The 23694-nt window shown below is 39.6% G+C and overlaps 1 protein-coding gene across 2 annotated transcripts; it reads right to left on the reverse strand.

Moving 5' to 3' along the window:
• Window positions 1-630: 630 nt before the first annotated feature.
• On the reverse strand, window positions 631-22580 carry prkcha (protein kinase C, eta, a). 2 transcript variants are annotated; one of them, XM_034135403.1, is made up of 15 exons: window positions 21910-22580; window positions 21062-21124; window positions 17433-17496; window positions 14753-14903; window positions 14636-14670; window positions 14078-14160; window positions 13342-13471; window positions 13110-13243; window positions 12866-12997; window positions 12576-12749; window positions 10191-10345; window positions 6175-6313; window positions 5375-5563; window positions 1900-2046; window positions 631-1729 (listed from the first exon to the last, which is right to left on the reverse strand). In XM_034135403.1, exons 1-15 carry the CDS (start codon window positions 22258-22260, stop codon window positions 1580-1582), a joined length of 2097 nt encoding a protein of 698 aa, XP_033991294.1. In that variant the 5' UTR covers window positions 22261-22580; the 3' UTR covers window positions 631-1579. The 2 variants fall into 2 exon arrangements, with proteins under 2 accessions (XP_033991294.1, XP_033991358.1); XM_034135467.1 differs by lacking the exon at window positions 21062-21124 and having other exon boundaries at window positions 21910-22577.
• Window positions 22581-23694: the final 1114 nt, after the last annotated feature.

Genomic DNA, 23694 nt, shown 5'->3' on the forward strand with positions numbered 1-23694 from the left:
GGGCTGAGGAGATAAACAGATGTGGTACCTGAAGCCTTCCTCCCTGTAACCAACAGGAAGAGACCATCTCCGTTCTGCAAGGTCGAAGCTGTTTGTGTGTCTGCAGGTAGAGAAGAGGGAGCACAAGATTCCTAACAATACAAGTAACTTTTCCCTTTGTTGTTTTATTTTAACAGTTTCTTATACTTATACCACCAACAGCACATACTGTACTGAATGCATGCTTCTTAAAGTGTCCCAATAGCATAATTCTTGTCTTCTTGTGTCTTCCTGTTTCTATCAAAAGGCGACAGTCATGACGCTGTGTGGTTTCCTGTTTATCCTCTACTGGTTTGCAATGACGGAATGATCTACTAAAGCCCCCTCGATGATGATTGGCCAATCTCATCCGGCTGCAGAGTTAAAGTTTCAAGTTCTCACTCTCTTTCTCTCTGTCTGCCTCCTCATTTTATATTCTCACAGCGACGGTGGTTTAAAAGTTCAGCTGGGAGCCTTTTTAATATCTGCAGATTTGAAAATGCTCCTTTGTTTACCCAGGCAGCCTGCCTACGGACCTGAAAGCTTTCTAAGACTGAGTTTGCTGAGAGAGCAAGTGTGTGTGTGGGTGTGTGTAAGCAGAGAGCAGCGGACTCACAAAGTGATTACTTTTACTCTTGAGACGCACAAAGACTCAATTGAATCTGACAGTTACCAAACACCATCCTAGCATTCTTCCTATCCCCGGACAACTGTGTGGTAATATCAAAAGTTCTGGTTGTTTCACAGTAAGCCTGAATCACCACAGAGTTTTCACCTCTGATGAAGTGTTGCATCATTCTCAACATGCCTGATCAAATTACATGGCTAATCGTTGCCAAAATCTTTTACAGGGTATGATTGATGAAGACATTATCTACTGTATTATCTGGAACTGACAGGGGCTACATAGACAAGTCAACTGTGTAAATTGTTCAAATGTCAATTTACCAGTATGTATGTCTGTGTGAATATGCTTTCTTACAGAGTAGGGTGACATCATTGAAAAACGATCTCATCTGCACACTCAGTTTTTCCAGGATTTAAACTGGCAGCTTAAGTTTTCTGGGAATTTCTGGCAGGACGGTTCCAACTGGATACATTTTTCCTTTCTCTAGAAAATTCTGAAGCAAAAAATGAAACACAAAGCACGCCTTTATGCTTCAAAAAGTGCTTTTTCATTTTAAGTAACTGGAAGCGAACTCATCCAGAGTAAAATCAGTGGTTGTACACTTTATCAAACACATATAAAATACACCATTTACACAATGACACTTGCAGGAATGTGTCCCAAGTGAGACGTAAGTCAAGACTTAATGGTATTTCAAAAGATGATCACATGGCACATTTTCGAGAAATACAGGAGTGCTTAAGGGTTCATCAGGTGCAGAACCAGTTCCTGTCAAGCGTGGGTGTGTCTGACTCCTCGGCAATTTGCACCCTCATGTCTCTGGGGAATTTGACAGCAACATACTGCACGTACCGCGGGGAACAGTCTCAGGGGATTCACGGAGGCAGGGAAGAGTGAGAGTGCAGGAAGAATTGTGGATCAATGAGGAGCCTCTTAGCTCTCCTGCAGGTCAGGCGAGGTGAAGGAGAAGTTACGAAACTCCTCCTGGTTGATGGAAGGGATCATAGGGTCATCGATGGGCGTGAGGGTGGGCTCCTCCTGGGTAAAATCTGGGTCAAAGTTGTTGACGTCTTCAGGTGTTTTCTGAAGGGGAAAATACAGAATGATTCATCAGCTGCAACATTTGAGCAAAAACCATGGTTGCAGTCACCGGCTAAGACAAGGTCAATCATTACGTAATGTCTGCTGAGTGTCTTGCTTATCATTTATACACACACTATCAAGCTATCCATAAAGTTATTAATGTGACTTACGATCCTTGGCTTGAAGGGCGGCTCTATTTCTCTACGATTCAGCTTCTCCCAATCGATGCCAGTGAAGAAGGCGTGGCCGGTCACAGCGCTCTCTCCGCCCTCTGAGGCCACACAGCCCAGACGCCGGGCCGGGTTTTTGGTCAAGAACTGGGGAAACCAAAAGATTCATGAGCTTACAGAAGAAACTTAAAAGGAACAGTATTCTATAGTCACTTGTTGGATATACCTAATGTAGAGGTGTCTGCCTTTCATGAAATATTGTTTAACTAGAGGGCATTTGGCTTGTGGTGCTTCAATTAACAAGATAAATATACATCAAGAACTCAAAAGCAATTATTATCTTATTTCAGAAATACTGACCCTGTTACTCAGGATAGTCAACAGACCTAGTGAGCAGTTTCATGAAGGTATTATTTAGTTTGTACTTTGTGGGAAACTAAAAATGTTGTTGAGTTTAGATCTTTATGGCCTCTATCTGAAACACTAGGCAAATTGCACCAAAACAATCTAGATTCATAAATAGCACTACAGGTAAGAGGATTTTGGAATGAACTGTACTTTTAAGACTAAATAAGAAATGTTAAAATTGTGTCAATTGTCAAGAAAATATGACACATAACAGCAGCAACAACCAAGTAGGATTAAACCGTTTGAAAACAGTTTACTTAGCAGCAGATTATACTTTGTTGTATCTCTACATAGTGAAGAAATATGACTCATGTTATTCAACTAGATCAGACCAGAATGTTTTTGGAGAAGTGCCAAACTCGACTTGAGCGAGCGTGACATCCAGTCAATCCCTTCCTCCCAATTAATGAAAAAACTCACCCTGTGTCGTTACTGGCGCCACCTACAATGCTTTATCTAAAGAGAGTTCAGCTTAGTTCAATAAAGTGCAACTGAGGTGTCTCAACTTCCTGGTTTCACAAACAATAGAATAGTTAATGACCTACAACTGTGCCTCTGCCAGAAATATAGAGGGATGGGTCCAAACAAAACAATCTCAAAATTGGAAAACTTTGTTTTAACTTGCCTCTGGGAGGAAACTGAAAAAAACACAAAAAAACAATATTGAAGTGTTTTGGACAGCTCTGTCTGGGCATTCAGACAAAGCCACAACAAACCTCTGTCTGCACAGCGACAGTGAGCCGACTAACCCAAAGACATTGGAAAGATCGATACAGCTATCAGCTCAAAACGCTATTAACTACCAGCGGCCTTAACAACCCCACATACCTCTGCAAATCTAAGTTCACAAAGAAAGAGAAAGCTGATTAGAGAGACGTCAAAGAAATAGAATGGCACTTAAGTTGAGAGGAAAAGATAAAGAGGAAATGGTGAATATAAAACACCCTAATGTTGGTTTTGCATAGTTTAGTCCTGTAACTCACAATCAGACAAGCCTCAGACACATGCCACACCATGAAAATCAACTTGCAGAGACTTGAATCTTGCATCGACACAACAGGACATCTTCCTTCCAGTTGAAGAATCTATTTAATCACTGCATATCTGCTGATATAACAGACTATCACTGAGCAGCCCTGCAGTATGTGTGTATATTTAAAAACCTTGGTTACCAAGGAAATTAATAATTAATTGTTAGGCACTTTACTGTAAATCCCCCTCCGCTTATGTGTTGTTGTATAACGTCCTTCTCTCAGGTTGTTGTTGATGTTGTGCTGGCAGGTGATGTTGATGTTTGCTTGTTTCAGTGTTCTTGTACAATGTTAGTGTTGAAGTGTAAATTAAACACATTTTTTTTTAGACATTCTTCTTTGGGGACGAAACATTATAGTTTAATGCTTATGCAGTTGCGTGTGGGGATTTGCAGCTGTAAGCATGACTGTGATGACGTGATTTGCAGTTATTGAGTTCAAACTTATTTAAAAACCACAGCAGCGCACCAGTATGGCCTTGAAGTGGAAATAACAAACACAGACCAGCAGGGGTCAATCGGTTCAGGAGCTTACAGACCACAAGACTTAAGGAAACTATAACACTGATGCCATCTTTCCATCCTCAGCACCAGACCTGACACGTCAGCATTACTGAATTAAGAAGCCATTCTCCACCACACTAGCAGAAACATACAAGGTCATCAGAAATTACTAGGGCTAGGGCATTTTAATATATATGTTTTTGATTTTCTATTAATCAGATATATAATTTGTTATGCTTCCAGGTTCTGTAATGTGGAGGAGTCTAACAAAAATGTAAATCAAACATCTTTGCGTTTTTGAAAAGATGGCTGACAGTAGAGGAAAGGACATTGAGGACATCAGCTTTTGGCTCACAGATATTGTGATGGGCATTTTATACTTTTTTCTGATGTTGCATAGAAAAGAGGATTTATCAATTATCAAAATGTATTGTTTTATTACTCAGAATGAACTCAACTGAACTCCAACTGAACTGGCCTGCATGCACGAGGAGCACCTTGCAAAGATCAACTTGCATTTATAAATAGTGCAGCAGCGTTCAAATCCCAACACACCAACAAGCAATCTTTACTCAACATGTGACTCTGGCAGCAGTGACACAAATCACCAGGGGACATGGGTCCTGTGCTTCCTCAAGCATGTTGGAGTAACAACAAGGATAAGAGGAGGAGAACAGGGAGGGAGGAGGCGTGTCGTATTTATAGCCTGTGTGCTGTGGCTGGGCAGTGGACCATGCCTTAATATAGTTACAGTATGTAAGAGACCCTGGCCAAACAGCTGGCTGGCAGAGCTCCGCAGGGCTGTCAGTCACTCTGAAGGACAACAAATAACTGCACAACAAATGCACAGCAAAGCCGTCCAACCTTTGACATTTTAACATATCACGGAGCAGGCTCGTGTTACTCTGTCCAACAATGCTGGGAATTTGTCTTTTAGAAAATGTTCACAACTTATTGGTTTTTCTCCAACACGCTGGTCACCAGTCATGTGAGAAATTGATTTCCTCTATCATTAGTTCAGTTTAAAAAAAGGTTTCGATGACATTTCTTGCAATTATATATAGTGTAAAATGTCAGACGGAGGCAATCTGGGGATGGAAAATGTCTGGCAAGAAAATAAATAACACAGCAGCTACTACATCCAGCTTTATCCATCAATAGGGCTGCAATGATTATTCACCTTATTGATTATTGGATCAACACGAAAATGTTCGCCAACTATTTTGATAATCAATTCAAACTAACTGCAAAAATAGCGGTAGATTCAGCCTCTTAACTCTGGAGATGTTCTGCTTTTCTCTGCTTAATATCATATTAAACTGAAATCCTTAGGGTTGAACTCACAGAACAAGATATTACCTTGGATTTGGACATTGAATGGTTTTCTTACATTATAAAACCAGATGATACAATGATTCATATTCAATTAAATTAAGATTGAATAACAATACATAGCTTTTTCAATAATGACATCTAAATAATCATTGGATGCAGCCATATTAAGCAAGTTGATGAAAATGAACCTGGACTCACAGATTTGAGTATATGCACTGCCTCATCACTGAGCCAAGATGCATAAACAATCTCTTCATTGAGGATGGATTCAAAGAGGTCATCTTCATTTTCAGCTTCAAATGGAGCGTGTCCTGACAGCATCTCATACAGCAGCACGCCGAGAGCCCACCAATCAACAGAGGGCCCGTATAGCATCTCCTGCAGGATCTGTGGAAACATGTCGCAGCATTAAAGTTAACCACCACAGCACAGAGAGCATTGAAAGCAACTTTTTTTTAAAACAAGTGGTTGGATTAATAGACTGTTGGGTTAGTGTGTTGCCAGTGAGGCTACACTGAGGAGCAAGTGTTGACTGTTAAAGAAGCCTTTCATAAATCCAGACTCACAGAAAAGTCTCTCAAACATGAGGACACAGAGCATCTTAATCCCTCAATATGAAAACCAAGCACATTTGTAATAAGGGGATCAAGGTTTGTCATGTCTATAGAGCCTTTCAGAATTTGACTTCCAGTAAGTCAGGAGAGAGTTTGAGTGACAGGCACTGAGCGCAGTGTTGGTTTAAAGTGGGGTGGTGTGATGGAGAGAGGAAGGCACTGGGAACTGCGTCAAATGAACTCAGAAGACCTCGGTTACAGGAAGCAACATGTGTTCTATGTTTCTCTTGTTGCAATCTGGTAAACTGATATAAAACAGAACAAAAATATATGAAAATGTCCTGTAACGCAGGTGAGGTGAATAAAGGGTCCAGATGTCTGTCATTATAGGTAATTAAGGGTAAAGTTACAGTGAGTTTTTTAAGCACAAGAGCAGAGACTAACCTCGGGCGCAATGTAATCCGGAGTCCCACAGAAGGTTCCTGTGGCCGTGCCTTCAAACATGCCCTCTTTGCACATGCCAAAGTCCGCCAGCTTACAGTGACCGTCTTTGTCAAGAAGAACATTGTCCAGTTTTAGATCCCTGAAAGGCAAGACAAACATAGAAAGAACCAGAGAATAAAATATCTGTTTTGGGACATTGTTAGCCACGATTATTAATAGTACAGAGTAAAGCTGGAAGCTATTATTCAAATGGCCCTCATGCTGTCTAGTGTTGGCAACTTTGTGTGTTTATAAAGTCTGTTGTTACTCACGTTTTATTGGTTGGTTGTATTAAATGCTTTTTATGGTTATTTCTAACAATGTTACTCTTGGATTTGTGATCTTGCTCTATAAAAATGTGAACACAAACTTTACTCACTAATCATCACCCATGAAAAAATGTAATTTACGCCAACAGCTGCAGAAATGTCAAGTTTGTGTTCAGACTGCAGTCACACCCTGTCGGTGTTGTTTCTAATTATATCCCATGGAGGTGGACATTTGTGGTGAGACAAAAAGAGAAGGTCTCCTGAGGATAGTGAAGCTTCTGTAGCAGAGGGAGACGCTGACAGACTGCCTGAATGTTAAATGGCTGCCAGGAAGAATCAGATGACCACTTAGGCTGGCACCAAGGAAAAGTGCTTTAATGTCAATATTTAGACTGAATTCAGGAGAGGCTAAACGAGAGCTGCTGGAACAAATTCTTACAGCTTAGTAAATCTGACATTATTACATGTACTGGAGGTAATTAAAGTGACACATTATTTGAATGTTCAATCGTGCAATTTGGGGGGAAAAAATGTTGGGTTATAAATCATTGTTGTTTTCCTCTAAAGCACATTCTTACAAAATATAAATAATATCAATGAGATTTTTTTTCTTGTGTCTTTGTTGTGATTTTCCTGTACTCTGTTAAATTATGAGTTTTATTTTCTGAGGAAGGGGCAACCGGTAATGAAATAAGGCAATAAATAAAAAGTATTAAAAAACTGAAATTAATCCATATTTTACTATTATCAAATATAAAATGATATTATTAAAAGACCTATAGAAGAGTTAGTCCAAGCGACATCCTTGCTACACATTATCAAACTTACCTTTATTACTAAGGTTATAAGATTTGTCATTAGATGGTAGTTGGTTATAAGAACTATAAGAAGTGCTCTGTGTTGTGGAACTAATGAATCACCATGTGAGCATAAAAATAAATATATATACATAGCTCCTTAGTCAGCAAAGAAAGCAATAACAACATGCATTTATAGTAATTGAATAAATAAGTATCTTCCCCAGTGATATCTGTGCATGTGAAAGGATGGCAAAGATCTCCCCCTGTCAGCTGGTGCTTTGTCATCTGACAGGGAGATTAAACCTTCGGAGTGTGCGATCTGGAGTTGAGCTCTAATCTGCAATCAGGTGACCAAACTTTAGACCAAGGTCATTTTATGGAGAGGAAGCTGTATGGAAGATACTTTGTAATATTAATATATATATATATATATATAGTAATATAATATAACATGTGGGAAAAGCATGCAACAATAAAAAGGAAAATATTTTGTATTTCCTGTCCTTCCAGTAAACAAGGACTCTGATTGATTTTCTCAAACAGGTTGACAAACGCAGAAATTCTCAATGAAAAATGGACAGAGGCTGCCGGTCAAGCCACACTGGCCTGTTTGTATTAATCTGGTTTGCTTTACATAATCAGATTGTGTAACAGTGACTCAGAGGTTCATGGGGACTTTCTGTCGCATTCAGCCTCACATCTAGGCCAAAGAGAGCAACTCTGACCACTCTGCCGTACAGTACACAACAGGAAGGTGCCTAAGACAACAGGAAAAACCAAACTGTAGAGGCCAGCCAACTGATTAATGGTTAAGTGGGTGTCTCTGATATATGGCCAAACATTTTCATGCCTCAAAACACTTTCCAGTAGTACTTGTTTCTAGATTTGGTTATAAATGTGTCGTCTGAGATATGAGCCCTTTACCCTGATGGTTTTAAACCCAGTTCTCATTACACATCACTTTGCAAAAAACTCACTATACCTACTGAAATATTAACTGGGTCAGAGATAAAGTTGCACTAATATGAACATTTCCAGAAAAGAGAAGTGGAAGTGCTGACAAACACTGACGCAGATATTGTACTACTTTTTGGCAAGGGTAAGAGACCAGTACATCCGGACAAACCACCACAGCCTTCAAACATCTTTACAAATAGACATGAATTTAAGGTTAAACCACTCTCACTATTTAATAAGTCGCAGTTTAGCTGTAGCTTGTTATTAAAGAGGAATAAGTACTAAAGCAAATATGCAATGGATGAAGTTATTGGTTGTTGTTAGCTTTTTTAACGTTTTGTTCCCATCATATTATTTGTTCTCTAAAGGTGGGGTAAGGACAAAGAATTACACAATACAACAACATTTCTCTGGCACTGTCGCAAAAAAACGTTTCACAACAACGGCAGAGTTTGTTGTTCTTCATACTCTAAAATGTTTGATCAACTATTAATGTTGCACCTTTGTATTCCTCATGCTGTTACATTGTCTGAGTTGTCTTGAACAGTTTTATTAAACGTTTTAAACTCTCTAAAATTACCTAGTATACATACCTAACTGTTTTGAGGCAGCTGTACTCTGCCTTGCCAAACTTGTACTCAATGAAACTTAATAAATTAAACTGAAACCATCAGCTGTTCATGATACTGTGTTTACCTCCTGCAGACTCTCCTCACTAGACAAGTGGTGCAAACCAGACAGTCTGGGTTCAGACCATTTGAAATATAGTAATCAACAAAATGTGAATGAACCACAGCATTTCCACAGCTTCAAACGTAGGAGGATAATAATTGGACATCTTCTGAAATAACAACTCAGAAGGTCCAAAGCACCACTTCAGCTATGGCTAGAAGCGATATATCTGGTTGAGTCACGAGAACACGTACTTATAACACCTTTATAGTGACTTGAGGTCGCTGGCTTATTTTGAAGGCGCTCTGCTGTTATTACACTGGCCTGATGTGCAAGCTGCTCTTTGGCTTGTTATTTTGGTTGTAGCATGCAAACTGCGTGTGGCCTCTTAAGCTAACAGTCATGCTATGTGATGCAGGCCACACTGAACACTTGGACCTCTAAATATAACCAAGGATTTAGCTCACATGATGCCCACATCCTTATCATCATGAACCGGCAGGCACCCAAGGGTTTGAAAAAAACCACTGAAATATGTGATGCTGGAATACGAGCAGTAAAATGGCTACCATATGAAATAATAACACAAAATGATATTATTAAAATTGTAGGTCTGTTTACATCTGTTGTGTGCTTGCTGTTTCTATGGTATGAGCCTTGAGGAAAATAAAAATGATAATGAGCTTAAACTAAACATTTGGTAAACAGCCCAAGTTTCTGGCTGCCTGGAGCATTTTAATGGGAAAATTCATTAAGGGCTAATGGTTTGAGAAAAGGCTGGGGAGTATATGATTGAGGGCTTCAGAAAGTGCATTGATGTTTCAACTGAAATGGGGAGTGAGAAAATAATGGCACATCCATCTTAAAACAAGTTTACTGCGATTTTGTATTTTCCTCTAATAAAGTTGGACAATTTGCAAAAGAGGATTAGAAAGAATTGAGGCCATTTCTGGACTTTTTTACTGTAGGCATTCATAAAGAGATGCATGTCTTTGTTTTAAACACTTGAGGGTCTACTCTGAATAATGACCGGAATGACCATCAAAAAACTAAATAATAGTGAAACAAGGCGTAAAGATTTAGAAATCTCAATAATATATAACATTCTTGAAAATACCTTTTAGAGACTCATCAATAGATACAATACCTGGTTCAGATGGAGACCTACTACAGTAACCTATAGCACAAATGCTTTGAGGACCTGTCTTTGGACACACATGTTATAATCTATCAGGCCCAGCAAAGCCATTCAAGTTATTAAGTGTTCTGTGACTCAGACCTGTAGAGGATGCCTTTGTCGTGCAGGAACATGAGCGCGGATGTGATCTCTGCTGTGTAGAAACGCGCTCGAGGCTCTTCAAACTTCCTGGACTTCTGGATGTGGAACATAAGATCGCCACCATTCACAAACTCCATCACAAAGAAGAGGCGTTCCTGCAAAAGGAGATGAGATTTATACAAATGCAACACAAACCACAGTAGCCTCACAGGGGATCTACAAAATCCGTGACCATGGACATGCTGAGATTTCCTCAAGGATGACGCACGCCTGCTTCTCATAAATTTCACATGTCTATTTAATGTATTCCTGTGCAGCTAGAATGTCAGCGGGGCAAAATAAATATTGATCGAAACCCATATATCTTTTTCTCCCAGTAAAGGCTATAGTTGATTTGTGATCTAGAAAATGAAAAAGCAGGAGAAAATGAAAAGCAGGAGAACATGATGTTCAGGTTTGATCGTAAAGCTTCTTGGAGCCATCAGGACATTCAGTCACAGCTGACTACATTTTACTGCTCTGTGGTTAAGGGTAGTTTAGTATTTAATGTTTAATAATAATGTGCTGCCAAGTAAGGCAGGCAACACTCAGTGTGGTCTAGCAGGAAGGGAATCTTTAAATCTACGGTCGAACAATTTTACATCTCTACTCAGTTTTGTTGAGTTGACAAAATTGAAAATGCTGTTCACACTGACATTTGAGCTCAAACTTGAAAGTACTTAGACATGTTTCAGTAGGTTCACTTGTACTTGAATTAAATTCAATAGCTTTCTTGAACATTAAAGTAACTAATGCAATTTCCTGTGGTGTTCAGTTTAGATCCACAGCTAACGAATGGCTGCCTCTGGGATTTCTTATACTTAATTATACTCATTTATTTTGCAAGACACTTTTCAGACCTTGGTCAACTTGATGAGTTAGATGTGTGGCCATGCAAGGTGAGGGTTTTTCCGATCAAGATGAACAAACAATGATAAATTGCTGTATCGAAGGTAAATTCCAACTTGACATGTAATTTGTCACATCACCACAGGCGCAACACATCCCCTCTCTCACTCTTTCAAAACCTACCCACTTCAAAATGGATGGGAGTTCAAAATGGATTACAGTAAGGACACTTTACAGCAAAAACAACAGCACAGTTTGTGCATGATATCAGTATGAGAAAAACGACACCCTCTGTCCTTAGACCCTCACATCGTACAAAGAACAACTTCCGGAGAAAAAACCCCACAGTTTAAAGGGAAAAATGGGAGAAACCTCAGGGAGAGCAACAGAGGAGGGATCCCTCTCCCAGGACGGACAGACGTGCAATAGATGCCGTGTGTAAGAGATAATACATTTTACAGCGTAGGTAGACCGAATGTTTGGAAATGCATGTGACTATAATGCAATGTAATATGAAAAATGTTTAGTCACGTTTCTTTATTTCATCACAACCGGCTCAGGAAGGGGCGATGAGATGTCAGATAAAAACTAAAGAGTGGTGCAACAAAGGCTTTTCTATGGTTATAACTGGGTAGGGGAGCAGTGTCATAAATGCAAATCTTCACTTTGTGCAGCTCTATTTCAATCCCAGAAGAAGTAGGTCAGTAAAGGTTCGAACAACTGAAGCAGATTAGAAGTGTCCGGTCTGTGAGGCGTCACTCGCTCCTCACACATGCACACACAACACTTATAAACGGCTGCCCCCTGCTGACAAATGTACATATTACAACGCCTTGTACCAATCCCACACTGCATGCTGACTGGATCCTCTACTGTGTTTAAGTTTACCATTGGTGTGGTTAGTATACATCTCAAGCAATATGTGTAGGTTCAGTCAGGGGCGGACTGGGACTACAAATCAGCCCGGGACTCTCGACCGGCCCACTTCGGTACCGCAAGTAATTACCGCTAGTAAATTGTCGACGGGGGGCGGGGGGCGGGGGGGGGGGGGGGGGGGGTGCTAGTGCTTTAATTTAGACTTATTACACAAGGGTTATACAACAGAAAACTGGTATAATGAAAGCAACATATTATACATTGGCATATAAGAGATTTAAAGTGGGGTATGATTTTATATTTCTGTGCAAGTGAACTACAATAAATATACCTAAGAGACTAAACCAATACTTTATTTTGTGGAAAATATGCAGCTCATTCTTTAGCAATTCAGGCTTGGAATTGTTGCAATACAGTATAAAGAGTTTAGAGAGATACGACAGCCTTTGTTAGCATGGTGCTCGTATCAAGTGAAAACACTTATTCATCCCACCGTTTCATCTCAAAGCATTTCTTCAGGAAAGCAAGGGAGATGGAAAAAAAATGAAAGAACTGATTTCACCTCAAATAAAAGCTTACTAAACTGCTCTATGAATGCATGTGTGTTGGACCCGTACTGACCGGCGTCTGGAAGCAGCAGTACAGCTGTGTGAGGTAGGGGTGACAGCCGGCCAGGGACAGCACCCTCTTTTCTGTCATGGTGCACTCCACATCATCGTCCTGCAAAATGATGTCCTTCTTCAAAACCTTGACCGCAAACACTCGGTCTCTGCCGTTTAGTCTCGCCAGCATCACCTGCAGATACAACATAGTAGGATACACATTGTTTTCTCAAAATATTGCTTCCACTTGATACAAGTCGTATCAGAAAGATGAGGATATGTTCATCAATATCTTCTGATCATTCCCACCTTGCCAAAACTGCCTTTTCCGAGAACTTGAAGGAACGTGAAGTCTGAGATGCCCAGTCGAGGGGTCTCCGCCTGATTGTTTTTACTCTCCCTCCTCTCAGGGGCCCCCCCTATGTGACTGGCACTTCTGGCCTGTCAGAAAACAAGTAGATAAAGAAACACCACTTAGATCAGCCCTATTGAAGCCACACCTAAATTAAATAAAAACTGAATAGACTCATTCGGTAAAACTCAGCCTTTGTACCAATGAGTTGCGTTTCGAGAGTCCTCCGGCCTGCAGACCCATCTCTGCGAGCTTATTGGCCAGCTCCACGCTGTTGACCCCACAGTTTGGAGCGACGTTGCCTCTGCAGCGGATGTGAACATTCATTTTACAGACTGCAGAGAGAAAACGCAGACAAAAGCACTCAATAAGAGACACATTACAGACACTTAAGATCTAGATTTAGAGGGACAGATGTTGATAAGGGTCTTACTTTTACAGTGCAGCCCCTGCTTCACTATTCCCCACAGCAGGGAGCCACAGTGGTCACAGAAAGTGGGCGACTTGTAGTTGTGGATGCTGAACATGTGAGGGATGTTGATGCTGAAGCCCGGGGTTCCAGGCTGCGGAGAGAAGACATACAGTAAACTAACCACTGGGGGTGGTAACAGTATGTTTACCTACACATGTTCACATTCAAATTGTCACACAGAGTGCATTGAGGGGAATGTTAGTTCCTATTTGTGTCACACTCGGACCCCCTTTCAGTTTATTGCTGCATTTGCTTCTCTCTGAATTTCCCAAAGGAAGAGAAACTTGTCACGCTCAGCAGAAAATAGTAAGACGGAGCAAAAGTGACACGTTTAAAATGCTAAAACAAGATCAGATGTATTTATAGAAATGTATAAAAAAAAAGCATGGGTGGAAAAATATAGTGTCCTGGTTCAGTGATCAGCTCAACACAGAAACAGGAACCTGTACGGTCTGCTGATCGCTGCAGCTGTTAATTAGGGGGGTGTGTGTGTGTGTGTGTGTGTGTGTGTCCTGTATTACACACAAATTACTTGAGAGGTGAAAAACAACAGCTATAACACGCTTGTGTCCCTGAAACCTTCTGACACACTTATTACTTTGTTATTGACCAAATTATCTGTATTGAGTCGAAATCCTGCTGTTATAAGAGCCTAGTGTAACTGTGTACAGACGGTGTTGTGTTCAATTGTTCTTACCTGCTCTTTGATTTCTTTCTTCATGCGTGGACACATGGTGACGATCAGCTGGTGGCATCTTTTGTGAACTACACAGGTACACACTGGAGAAAACAACCACTCAATGTCAAACTCTCAACTCATGTTTTAAGGATATTTTCAATGACAAATGCTTTTTTGTTTGTCAATGAATGACCTTCTGTTACTTTGAATCTGAGAATAGTTTGGAGGATTTAAATACATTTGATCCTGCAATTGATTCATTACATCACGTTACAGACTCTAACACAACTATTGCAGTTTAATCCAAGTCTTATTTTAACCAGAAGTATACTCAGTACTGTCTAAACACAAGCGTTAAGAGGAAAATCTAAATATTTAAAGATCAGACTTGGGATAAAATGCAGGGGTCTTATGAAAGTTTGTAAACTGATGATTGGATATCGTTGGTAAATTATTTTCCCCATTTACTTCTATTCATTTGAAATATTCTCTACTTTTTCTATGTTATACAAATTGTGCTTTTGGGATAGATGTATGCTTTAACTGTGGCAGAAAGAGAAAATAATGTCTGCTCACCTTGGCACTGGTAGCCCTGTTTTCCAAATACACCCCTATAAACAGAGAAAGAGACACAGTGAGATCCAGTTTACAGTCCACACAGATACTGTGCGTGCAGGCAGCAGGGACTCTCACCAGATGAACTCTCTGCAGTGGAAACAGAAGGTGGGTTGACGGAGGAAGGTAGACATGAACTTGTGTCCGTTGACCTGGTGGATCCTCCGTCTCACGGCCCCCTGTCGCTTCCTCGTGAACTGCTTCTTCTTCTCTTTCACTATGGCGTCGTCTGACAGAAAACAATGACAAGGAAAGTTTGTTAAGAGCAAAAGTTTGCGCTCAAACAAAAAGAGAGCGACAAAAGGACTTTTCTAAAAAACCTACCTCTCTGTGTGAATATTCATAAAAAATGTAATGTATTCATTATATTGTATTTAATTATTGCTATTATTTCATAATAATTATCATTATTTATTATAATTGTATATGATGGTAAGCACTTTTTTTAATACTGTTAAAAAGTGCTATAAATAAAGATTGTTAATGCTAATTAGAATCGATAACCGCCATAATGTTGTGGGATTTATTTAAAGCAGATATAATCAATGCCTCTATTTGAAAAATGGATCACATTACTACTACTATACGTGATAGCAGACACCCACGATGAACTATAATTGGTTTTGCTCTAATAGCGTCATTTTCAGCCACGACAGGCTGCTGTTCAAGGCTGAAAAGCCCCCACAGATCACCCGCTGTACTCTACCTGCTTTGCAGCGAACAGTAGACACATTTAGCAACTGGCTGGTTAACGCGGTGTAGCGCTCTGCATCTATAGGGCCATAGTTTCCACAGGCATGGTGCAGAGCGCTCAATGACAGTGTGATTGTTGTTAGATTTCTGTTGGCTACAAAGTTCAATTTCAACTAAAAGTATTCCAGTCGTTTTTTTTTGTGATCTTTACAGACAGTGACATGGGTGTTTACGTGGTTATTTGTCACCAGATGAATGTAAAGGGATATAGATCTAAGATTGGCTCGATATAGAATCACCTAAACACTGAAAAATAGACAGTCTTTGCATTTCAGAAGCTGGAAGCAGAATTGTTGTTGGCCTTCTTGCTTGATAACAATATGAAGTAAATTAATAAAAAGGTCATTTTCTTTTCATGATGGAATAATCATTAACTAATTGTTTCAGTACAAGCCAATCTTCCGAAATCTTTTTTAAATATTTGCCAATGCCAGGTGCAATACTCCCTCTTTGACATGAAGTTCTCAAAAAGGTTTTTAAACGCAAACAAATATCGGAATAAGAAGAATGTAATCGATTTATTTTCCGACCCTAGCTGTTGTGTGACAAAGGTCAGCTAACATACAGGACAAGAATGTAAGACAGATATAATTAAAATGTCACATAGCATTGTGTACATTTGTGTCTACCTTTGTGCAGCTTTCTGTTTTGGCTCTTTATGTTGTAGCTTGACTAAAGTATAAGTTAAGTGTTGTAGGGTTATAGCGAGATGATGAGAAACCACACATACATTACGGAAACATCACCTCTGAGCCCCCGCCTTCCCTCTGTAAACAGCACATATATTTGTGGTAGAAGTGTGAACGTTTTTTGAACAGCGCGCTTTTACTCTACAAACCTTTTATCATATGCTCAACCGCTTAGTTTTTCTCTGTCAAAGATCAATTGTACAATAATAAACCCATTAGTTAAGAGATGTGCCTCGATTGGAAAAGTGTTGCTTTTTTAGTTTTCTCTAAATGTTTGCATGGAATAGAGTTTAAATATCAATGTCTAAGGCATGGACATTATTACGTATTATTAATTATGAACTATCAGTGTAATTTGCATGATAAGGGGAACATACTGTGTGGTTTTCCAAATGAATGACCCGGAGGATATTTTAATGTGCACAAACAAACTGAGTCATTTGAGCTTTTGTTTCTCTTATGAGCAAGTAGTTTTCCTGATGTAACAAATAGAAATAAAGCCGTTCATTGCATCCAACACATTTTTGAAGACTTATTACTCATTTTGCACACGTATAATAATATATATCAATATCATAGAATAATCTTATTTTTTATCACAAGCTATTTCAAGTTTAGATAATGCTATTGAAAAAGGCACAGAGACTATCTTTTGTTAAGGTGTAAATTAATCAATATTTAAAAAAGAAAGGCATGAATATCTCTAGTGTTTGAGGCCTTTCTCATTTATTTATTTATGATTCAATAAAATGTTAGTGTTTCGTGAGGTTTGGCAGGCAGTGAGGCATGCTGGCAGCAGATTAGAAAGATGAACCATCAGAGGCAGAGTAGCCACTAGATAACTAGAAGACTTCTGCTTCAAAAGTCCTGCAAGGTCACTTCCCTCTCGTCTCATTTCATTTCTTCAACTCATTGTGAAACCATGACGTAGATATCTCTGCTAAAGATGTCCTCAGTGTTGAAGTCTTCTGACGTCTAAAGAAAGCTTTCCTTTCATCATAGAAAGACCTGACATACCAGACACATACTAACCTCCCGAGTCACACACAAACATGCATTCACACCTTTCGTCAACGTCTTGTATTACTACTACACAGTTGGACTATGTATTTCATTGCTGACATCTGATTATTATCTAAAAACAGGTGTCAGTGTGTCAGACTGGAAAAGACAAGACGGTTACTGAATGAGGTGGGATAATCGTTGGTGCTATTAAAGTGGATGTGAAAAAGAAACTAAACGGAAAAGTGTTTGAGTGCTGCTTCTGCATGGGAGGAAACATGAATCTGCTTTCAGATCCACAGTAGCAGCCTTACCATCAATGAAGGATCCAGTGAGTGCAATATGAACGTAAACCTTGCCCTCTGGCTCCAAGTCCATCTGCAGACACACAAACAGAGAGGGCAATTACATTTTGCATAGTCAAATAGCCAAACGGCGACAGTATGGAACAGATATTTGTATACTCTAAAATTATACAATACCAAATCAACATTTGTATAAACAATTACATATATATCAGACAAAAATAGAACAGAAATATGGCATTATATAACTATGCGTTTAGTTATTCCGCGTTAGTGCTTTAATGACAGTAACTGGATTAAAACAGGCGTATGAGATGGTATTATCATTCTTCAGTGTGTACGTAATGTCGGAGGAATTTGGACACCGCGGCAGACAGAAAACAAAGCAGGTCTGGCAGGTCGGGCTGGTGGCAGAGTTTGTTGTGATTTGACGCTCAGCTGAGAGTGACTTACAAATGTCTGAATATGCATTTAAAGCACTTTATACAGAAAAGGGTCTTTTTAGAGATGGATACACAGAACAGGAGATACTTCCTGTAGAAACCACGGAGTGGAAACTTAGGTCACTGTAAGGAGCTATTTATGTTACACACACACCCACCTGGAAAATAATGGTTAGCCACAAAGCATTTCATGACAGGGTTCAATCACTTTATCTATAATTGTTTTGTTTTAAGTAACCTGGTCATATCTTCTGTCTGGATCTACAGTCTATACATACAGTTTGACTTCCTGTCTCTGGTGTTTTCACCTTTGCTAACTCTAGCCATGGTCTACAGAAACTAAAGAGCTGCAAAGCATTTCAGAAAGGTCTCTTTCTAGTGAAATAGCTCAACACAAGCTGTTGTCAAATCTGTCGTCAAAACCTTACATATTGGCTAGAGGCTTGCCTTAAGAAGGAATTTGATCACAGAACTATGAAGGCGTTCCCCTTTTCTGTCAATTTGATCTAAGTGAAGCAAGATATATTTAGTTGTTTTGTAGTTTTTCATGCTGAATGACTTATTTAAAAGAAAATATGTTATTATGTTGACCACAAACTGTTCTGTCTGCTGCCGTCTGGCAGGCGGTACCGCAGCATCAGGACTAACACCACCAGACTCACAGACAGTTTCATCCCACAGGCCAGAAGACCGTTAAACATCTGAACTTTTGAAACAACATCCACAACATTCATCTGGCTGCAATTTACAAATGATGTATCTAATATATCATATTCAATCACTTGTAGACTCTTATTGCGCTATTCCACTATTTGTTGTATTTACTTGCACTATTTTTTCAGTTTTTTCTGTTTTATTTTGTTGCACTGTTGGACTGCTGTGACCTAAGATTTTCATCATCATAACTACACTGTAGCTATGTACGCATGACCAATAAAAGCCTTGAACCTTGATCTGGTTTAATCACCTAATTAAATGTAGAATTTCTTTAAGTTAAGACTGTGAATTGTGTCCCCCGTCACTCACATTTGAAATACTTTAGAAATGGACGGTTAACTCTTTCAACTCTAAAATACAAGTGTGTGAAAGCAGCATAACAATGTAGGTAAAAAGCAGAACACTTAATGCTGCATCACAAAGGAGGAAGTTTCTTTTTTTTTTTAAACAGGACATGGGGCCCGTTTCAGTCGAGCAAGCAGTACTCTTTGCTGGAAAATGTGAGGGGCTTTATTCAACCTACTTTCAATTTCAACGCTCCTCAGAAGGACTTGATTGCTTAAAGCCAGAGAAACCTATATATTGTGAAATTAAAGAGCTCAGTGGAACGAGTCAAACATGTCACAACATAGTGACATGTAGTGTCAACAGGCAAAGGAAACTGGCTAAATGTCATATGGTGAACGTCTCAGACTGATGATGTCAGCGCTGACAATGATTTCAAGAAGATAAAAGAAGGAGTTGAATGACTAGAGATCAAGTGTTTTGGGGGTTTAAGTTCATCAAACTGGACTCGGTGCACAGACGGGGGTGAAGAGAAATATATGGAGCACTGACAGTGAGTATTTTCATAGTGAGCCCCCAAGCAGTATTCAGGTGATGGGAACGCTGTGATAAGCAGCAGCAGCGTGGGCGTGTGCAGGCTTGAGCCTCAGTCTCTGCTGCCTCACACTTGAAACAAACCAGCCCAGCACCTCTTGTGCAAAAAAACCCCTTTCACAGTTAAGATTTAGCAGATAACAACTTCAAGCAAGGGTCTTTTCGTGAGAAAGTTAATCACATGTTCTGAAACTGCAAGGCGCGCTCCACTTTCACACCACCTCCCCTTAACTTTTGAGGGTCTTGGTATAGGTGTGGGCATAGCTTTCTCTAACGATTTTTAGAATTTAATTTCTAACTTCTTTGTCAATGTACAGCTTAAAATATACATAAACATGTACATTTTTCACATAATTTATCATCGTTTTTACTCATATAATGAATGTAATGCTGGAGGAAGAGAAACTTGTTTGCCTTGAATATTTACTGATATAATAATTTATGTACATTCTTTATTTGTAAATGTTTTCTTTACTTTTTTTTTATCTCTTTTGTATGCGTTTGTTTTGCTTTGTCAAAGCAAGTGGTAAATATAGTGTCTTGTCATGGACGTTCTTAAGGGAACCATATCGATTGTTATTATGTTGCATTGTTGGAGAAGCCTGTGACATAAGATTTTCAACTGCATAATTACTCTGTAGCTATGTCAGATTGACAATAAAGAACCTTGAACCTTGAACCTTGAACCTTGAAATACTTGTCAAGCTATGTTGAAAATTCTATAATTATAGTGAAAATGTGTGTAAGTGCCACATTTGTCAAACTCCATATCGCTGCAACTTTTCGACAGTGCATTGCAAGGTCATAGTAAATGTCTGGTGTGAGGTGATCAAATACAGAAGTGGACAGATGGTCAGTGAGATAAGGTGGACAGAATTTACATTTTAATTATGATTTTTTTTACATTTAAACTTGTGGTATTTAAGCATTTGCCCCAAAACTACTTTTTGCTGCATAATTCAAAAAACGTTATTGTCGGAAGCCAAATGTCAGTAGAAGAGAGAAAGCTGTATGTGATGAGAGTGCAGCAGTAGAGTGCAGCAGTAGGTAGTGATACCAACGGGCCGAGACAGGCTCAGGTTACATTCACCAGCACCTGCACTGGCTAATAATCCTAGAAGGATGCAAATAAGCAAGACCAGGGAAACTCCAGGTGATCGGTTTTTTGTGTATGTCTGGAAGACAGTGAGACTAATACGATACTCTACGTAAAGCATTTAATCTGAGCTTTGATGTGGTGCCTTTTTGATCCTGAACTGTGGGAGTTTTATCACCACACATTTATTTGCACATGTAGGTCAAATGTTGTGCAGGCAAGTCTGATGCAAGTCCGATTGTGCACTCTGCATGGAAGAATAACAAGTCTTTATAAGCAGAATTAGCACCTTTCCACAGAGGTGGCAAATGTGGTTTCAGACCACATTGGCCAATGATCTAAGTAGAAGCTTCTAAGCCAATGAGTGCAAGACATGAGAGGTCCATGTCCGCTACATACTGCCCAAACTGAGACATGAAGATGTGAATATGTGAGGGTGTGAACACTGTGAATACAAGGTAGTGGGGATGTTTTCAGCAAGAACAACAGTCAACGTTACTCACAGTGACGGGGAGATGTGTTGTGAACAAATTAGCATGTTTGTTTCCCGAACCTGCTCTCAAACACTGTTTAGGAGAAATTAAAATATTCACAGTTACTATAATGTCCCATAAGGAGTCTACATAACTTCTGACCTCTCAGTTGACTTTTCATTTTTAATCTACCTACAAGAACTACATTTTAGTAAAGTAAATTGGGAAATACTATTAGAATATTCATGGTTGAAATTTGAGACTATAGGTTCCTGTACCAAAATATGAGATTGGACTGGTGGGTGTTTAAGTGCCCCCTGCCTCCTTAAACCCTAATGATTGTGTCAGTAGGCCGATATCTCAGCCATGGATGTGTTTGTTCGTCTCATTGTCATGAGGTGATAACCATCATTGAAACACATTAAACCTGGGGTCAGTTATTGTGTTGTGTTGATAAGAATCAATAAGTAAAATAATCACCATTAAAAAGGATTGTTAATATTATTTTTTGATGCATATGCCAGAAAAAGTGGTGGTGTGCCCTCCAATATGGAGACATCCTGATTTTGTTCAGTTTTATATCAAATTAAAACTAAATATATTTGGGTTTATGACTACAAATTGCAGTCTATCACTTTGGACTTAGAGAAATGGGAAAAAACCTTTTCAAAACAATCAATGGAGGGAATAAAAGGCAGATAATCGATAATGGAAATAATTTAGTTGAAGGATATTGGGGTGGGGATGTGTCAGGGGGGGCCCAAGGATACATGTGTTCCCCATAGCATCCTAATAAATGAATCCGGCCCGGATTAGGGTCATTAGGATCTGAAACCATGTTTACAATAAATGCTAGGCAGTGTTTACTTCGCACTCACCCATCCATCGAAGGTATCTCCTGTGTTGGAGGTTTGGATGAGGTCCTCAAACTGGATGATGCAGTTGGCCACAAAGTCATCATATCCGATGGGAGTATCGTGAAAGACTGCCAACTCGATTTGTTTCCCGTCGCTCACGTTGAGGCAGAACTCCTCGTTGAACGTCGGTGTGTTGGTTTTCTGTTTGGTGAGAGTTTGTCCAATTTTCGTGTCGTCTACCTTCACCACAATGTAGGGGTCCAGGCCGGGGGGGGCTTTGTTGAAGATGACCGAGTGGCGTAGGGAGAAGGTGGTGGGCTTCAGGCCCACCGCCTCACCGATCCGGAGCTTCAGATAGCCATTAAACTTCATGTTCACACAGCTAGTTCAGCCACAGGCGAAAAAAACACTCAAAATGCGGAAAAAATAAATTAAAGAACATTCATGCGCACTTCATATCAACACTGAAATGAAAGATGGGTTCATAGTTTACGCTCCAATTTGATGTCTGCTCTTTGTTGCATTCATTCTGACTTGTACCTGATCCAGGCGACTCTCAGCACGGATATGTTTCACACAACGCTCCTCTGTCTCGGTGTGAACCTGTTTGCAAGAAGTTTCAGTAAAGGAGGAAGCCACAGCACATACATGCAGAGGAGGCGCCAGTTCCGCGTAACAAAGTCACGGAAAACACACAAACACGACACACACAACCTGTCACTGTTGGATTGGTATGTCACATGGTTGGATTTGTAGTTCTTAGTTTATAAAGAGGAGTCTGGAACTACGTTCACCACGATGCACCACTGAAGGTGTTGTGAAGGCTCACCTGTCCTGTGCTGAGTGGAGAAATGGCGCCGTCTAGCGGAGAGTATAGCAAATGACAGAACAGGGCTTTCTTCCTTCCTTTCTTCCTTAGTTATCTAATTATGCACTGTAACCTTTAATCTTACATGTTATATGTTTTCAAATGTTGTCTTTGCTCTTTTTGTGTTTGAGATTTTTTATTTTGCACTTCAACTTATTGCTTTTGATCTTTAGCGTAGAACAATTTCTTTGTTGCGTAAATGTACTAAAACTAATCTTGCCAGAAAAACACTAAACCATTTCCTGTGGTGCGTACCAATTGATGGCTGTAATTTTAGGGCTGAATGTATTTGTAAATATTAATAATAAATAAATGCATTTCGTGTTTTTCTCCCAGAAGCCAAAAGTCGGGACTCCTCATTCATGTTGGAAATTAATTTGTTGGGGGACTAAAAAAAAGAGAGACAAAAACTGGTTTTACTGTGAGTAGCTTGAGATGGAAAAAGGAGGATATGGCTCAGCTCAAAGTGCATTTAGACTCAACACAATTCTACTCATGCATTTAGGTAAAATGAAATACTGTGACACACTGACATCACAACTGTAGAACAACCTGTAATGGTTTACATTTGTCATGACATGATTTTTCTAATTAAAAGTCAATCATCAGGATATAAAAGTCAGAGTTAGGACTAGGGAAAAAAAGTCCAAAATACTGAACATAATTAAGTCCAGCTTTTCAAATGCAATATTTGCTGCTTTTGTCTGTTTTCTCTAGTGTCTACTCTTACCAGTATTATCCCTTTGTCTTATCTTCTTTAAATGCAATTCTCTCTCCTTTGCACTCTTTCTCTCTTCCTCTCTCTGAAAGTGCTCTGCCTGCTCCATCCATAAATGCCAGGATCAAAGTCTCCACTTTATTGGTGTTAGACTTGACCTCTGACCCCACTCTGCCAAATGTCAGCGCTCCCCATCTCTCTGCTCTGCTCCAGCTGTTAT

The sequence above is a fragment of the Trematomus bernacchii genome, unplaced genomic scaffold (assembly GCF_902827165.1).
Source record: "Trematomus bernacchii unplaced genomic scaffold, fTreBer1.1, whole genome shotgun sequence".
Lineage (NCBI taxonomy): Eukaryota > Metazoa > Chordata > Actinopteri > Perciformes > Nototheniidae > Trematomus > Trematomus bernacchii.

Coding starts and splice junctions, on each gene's coding strand:
- prkcha (XM_034135403.1), bottom strand. CDS start 22,260: ATGAAGTTTAATGGCTATCTGAAGCTCCGGATCGGTGAGGCGGTGGGC. Junction 6,314..10,190: donor GACAAAGGCATCCTCTACAG/GTCTGAGTCACA, acceptor CTTGCCTTTCAG/GGATCTAAAACTGGACAATG. Junction 2,047..5,374: donor CAGTGCATATACTCAAATCT/GTGAGTCCAGGT, acceptor TGGTTTCCCCAG/TTCTTGACCAAAAACCCGGC.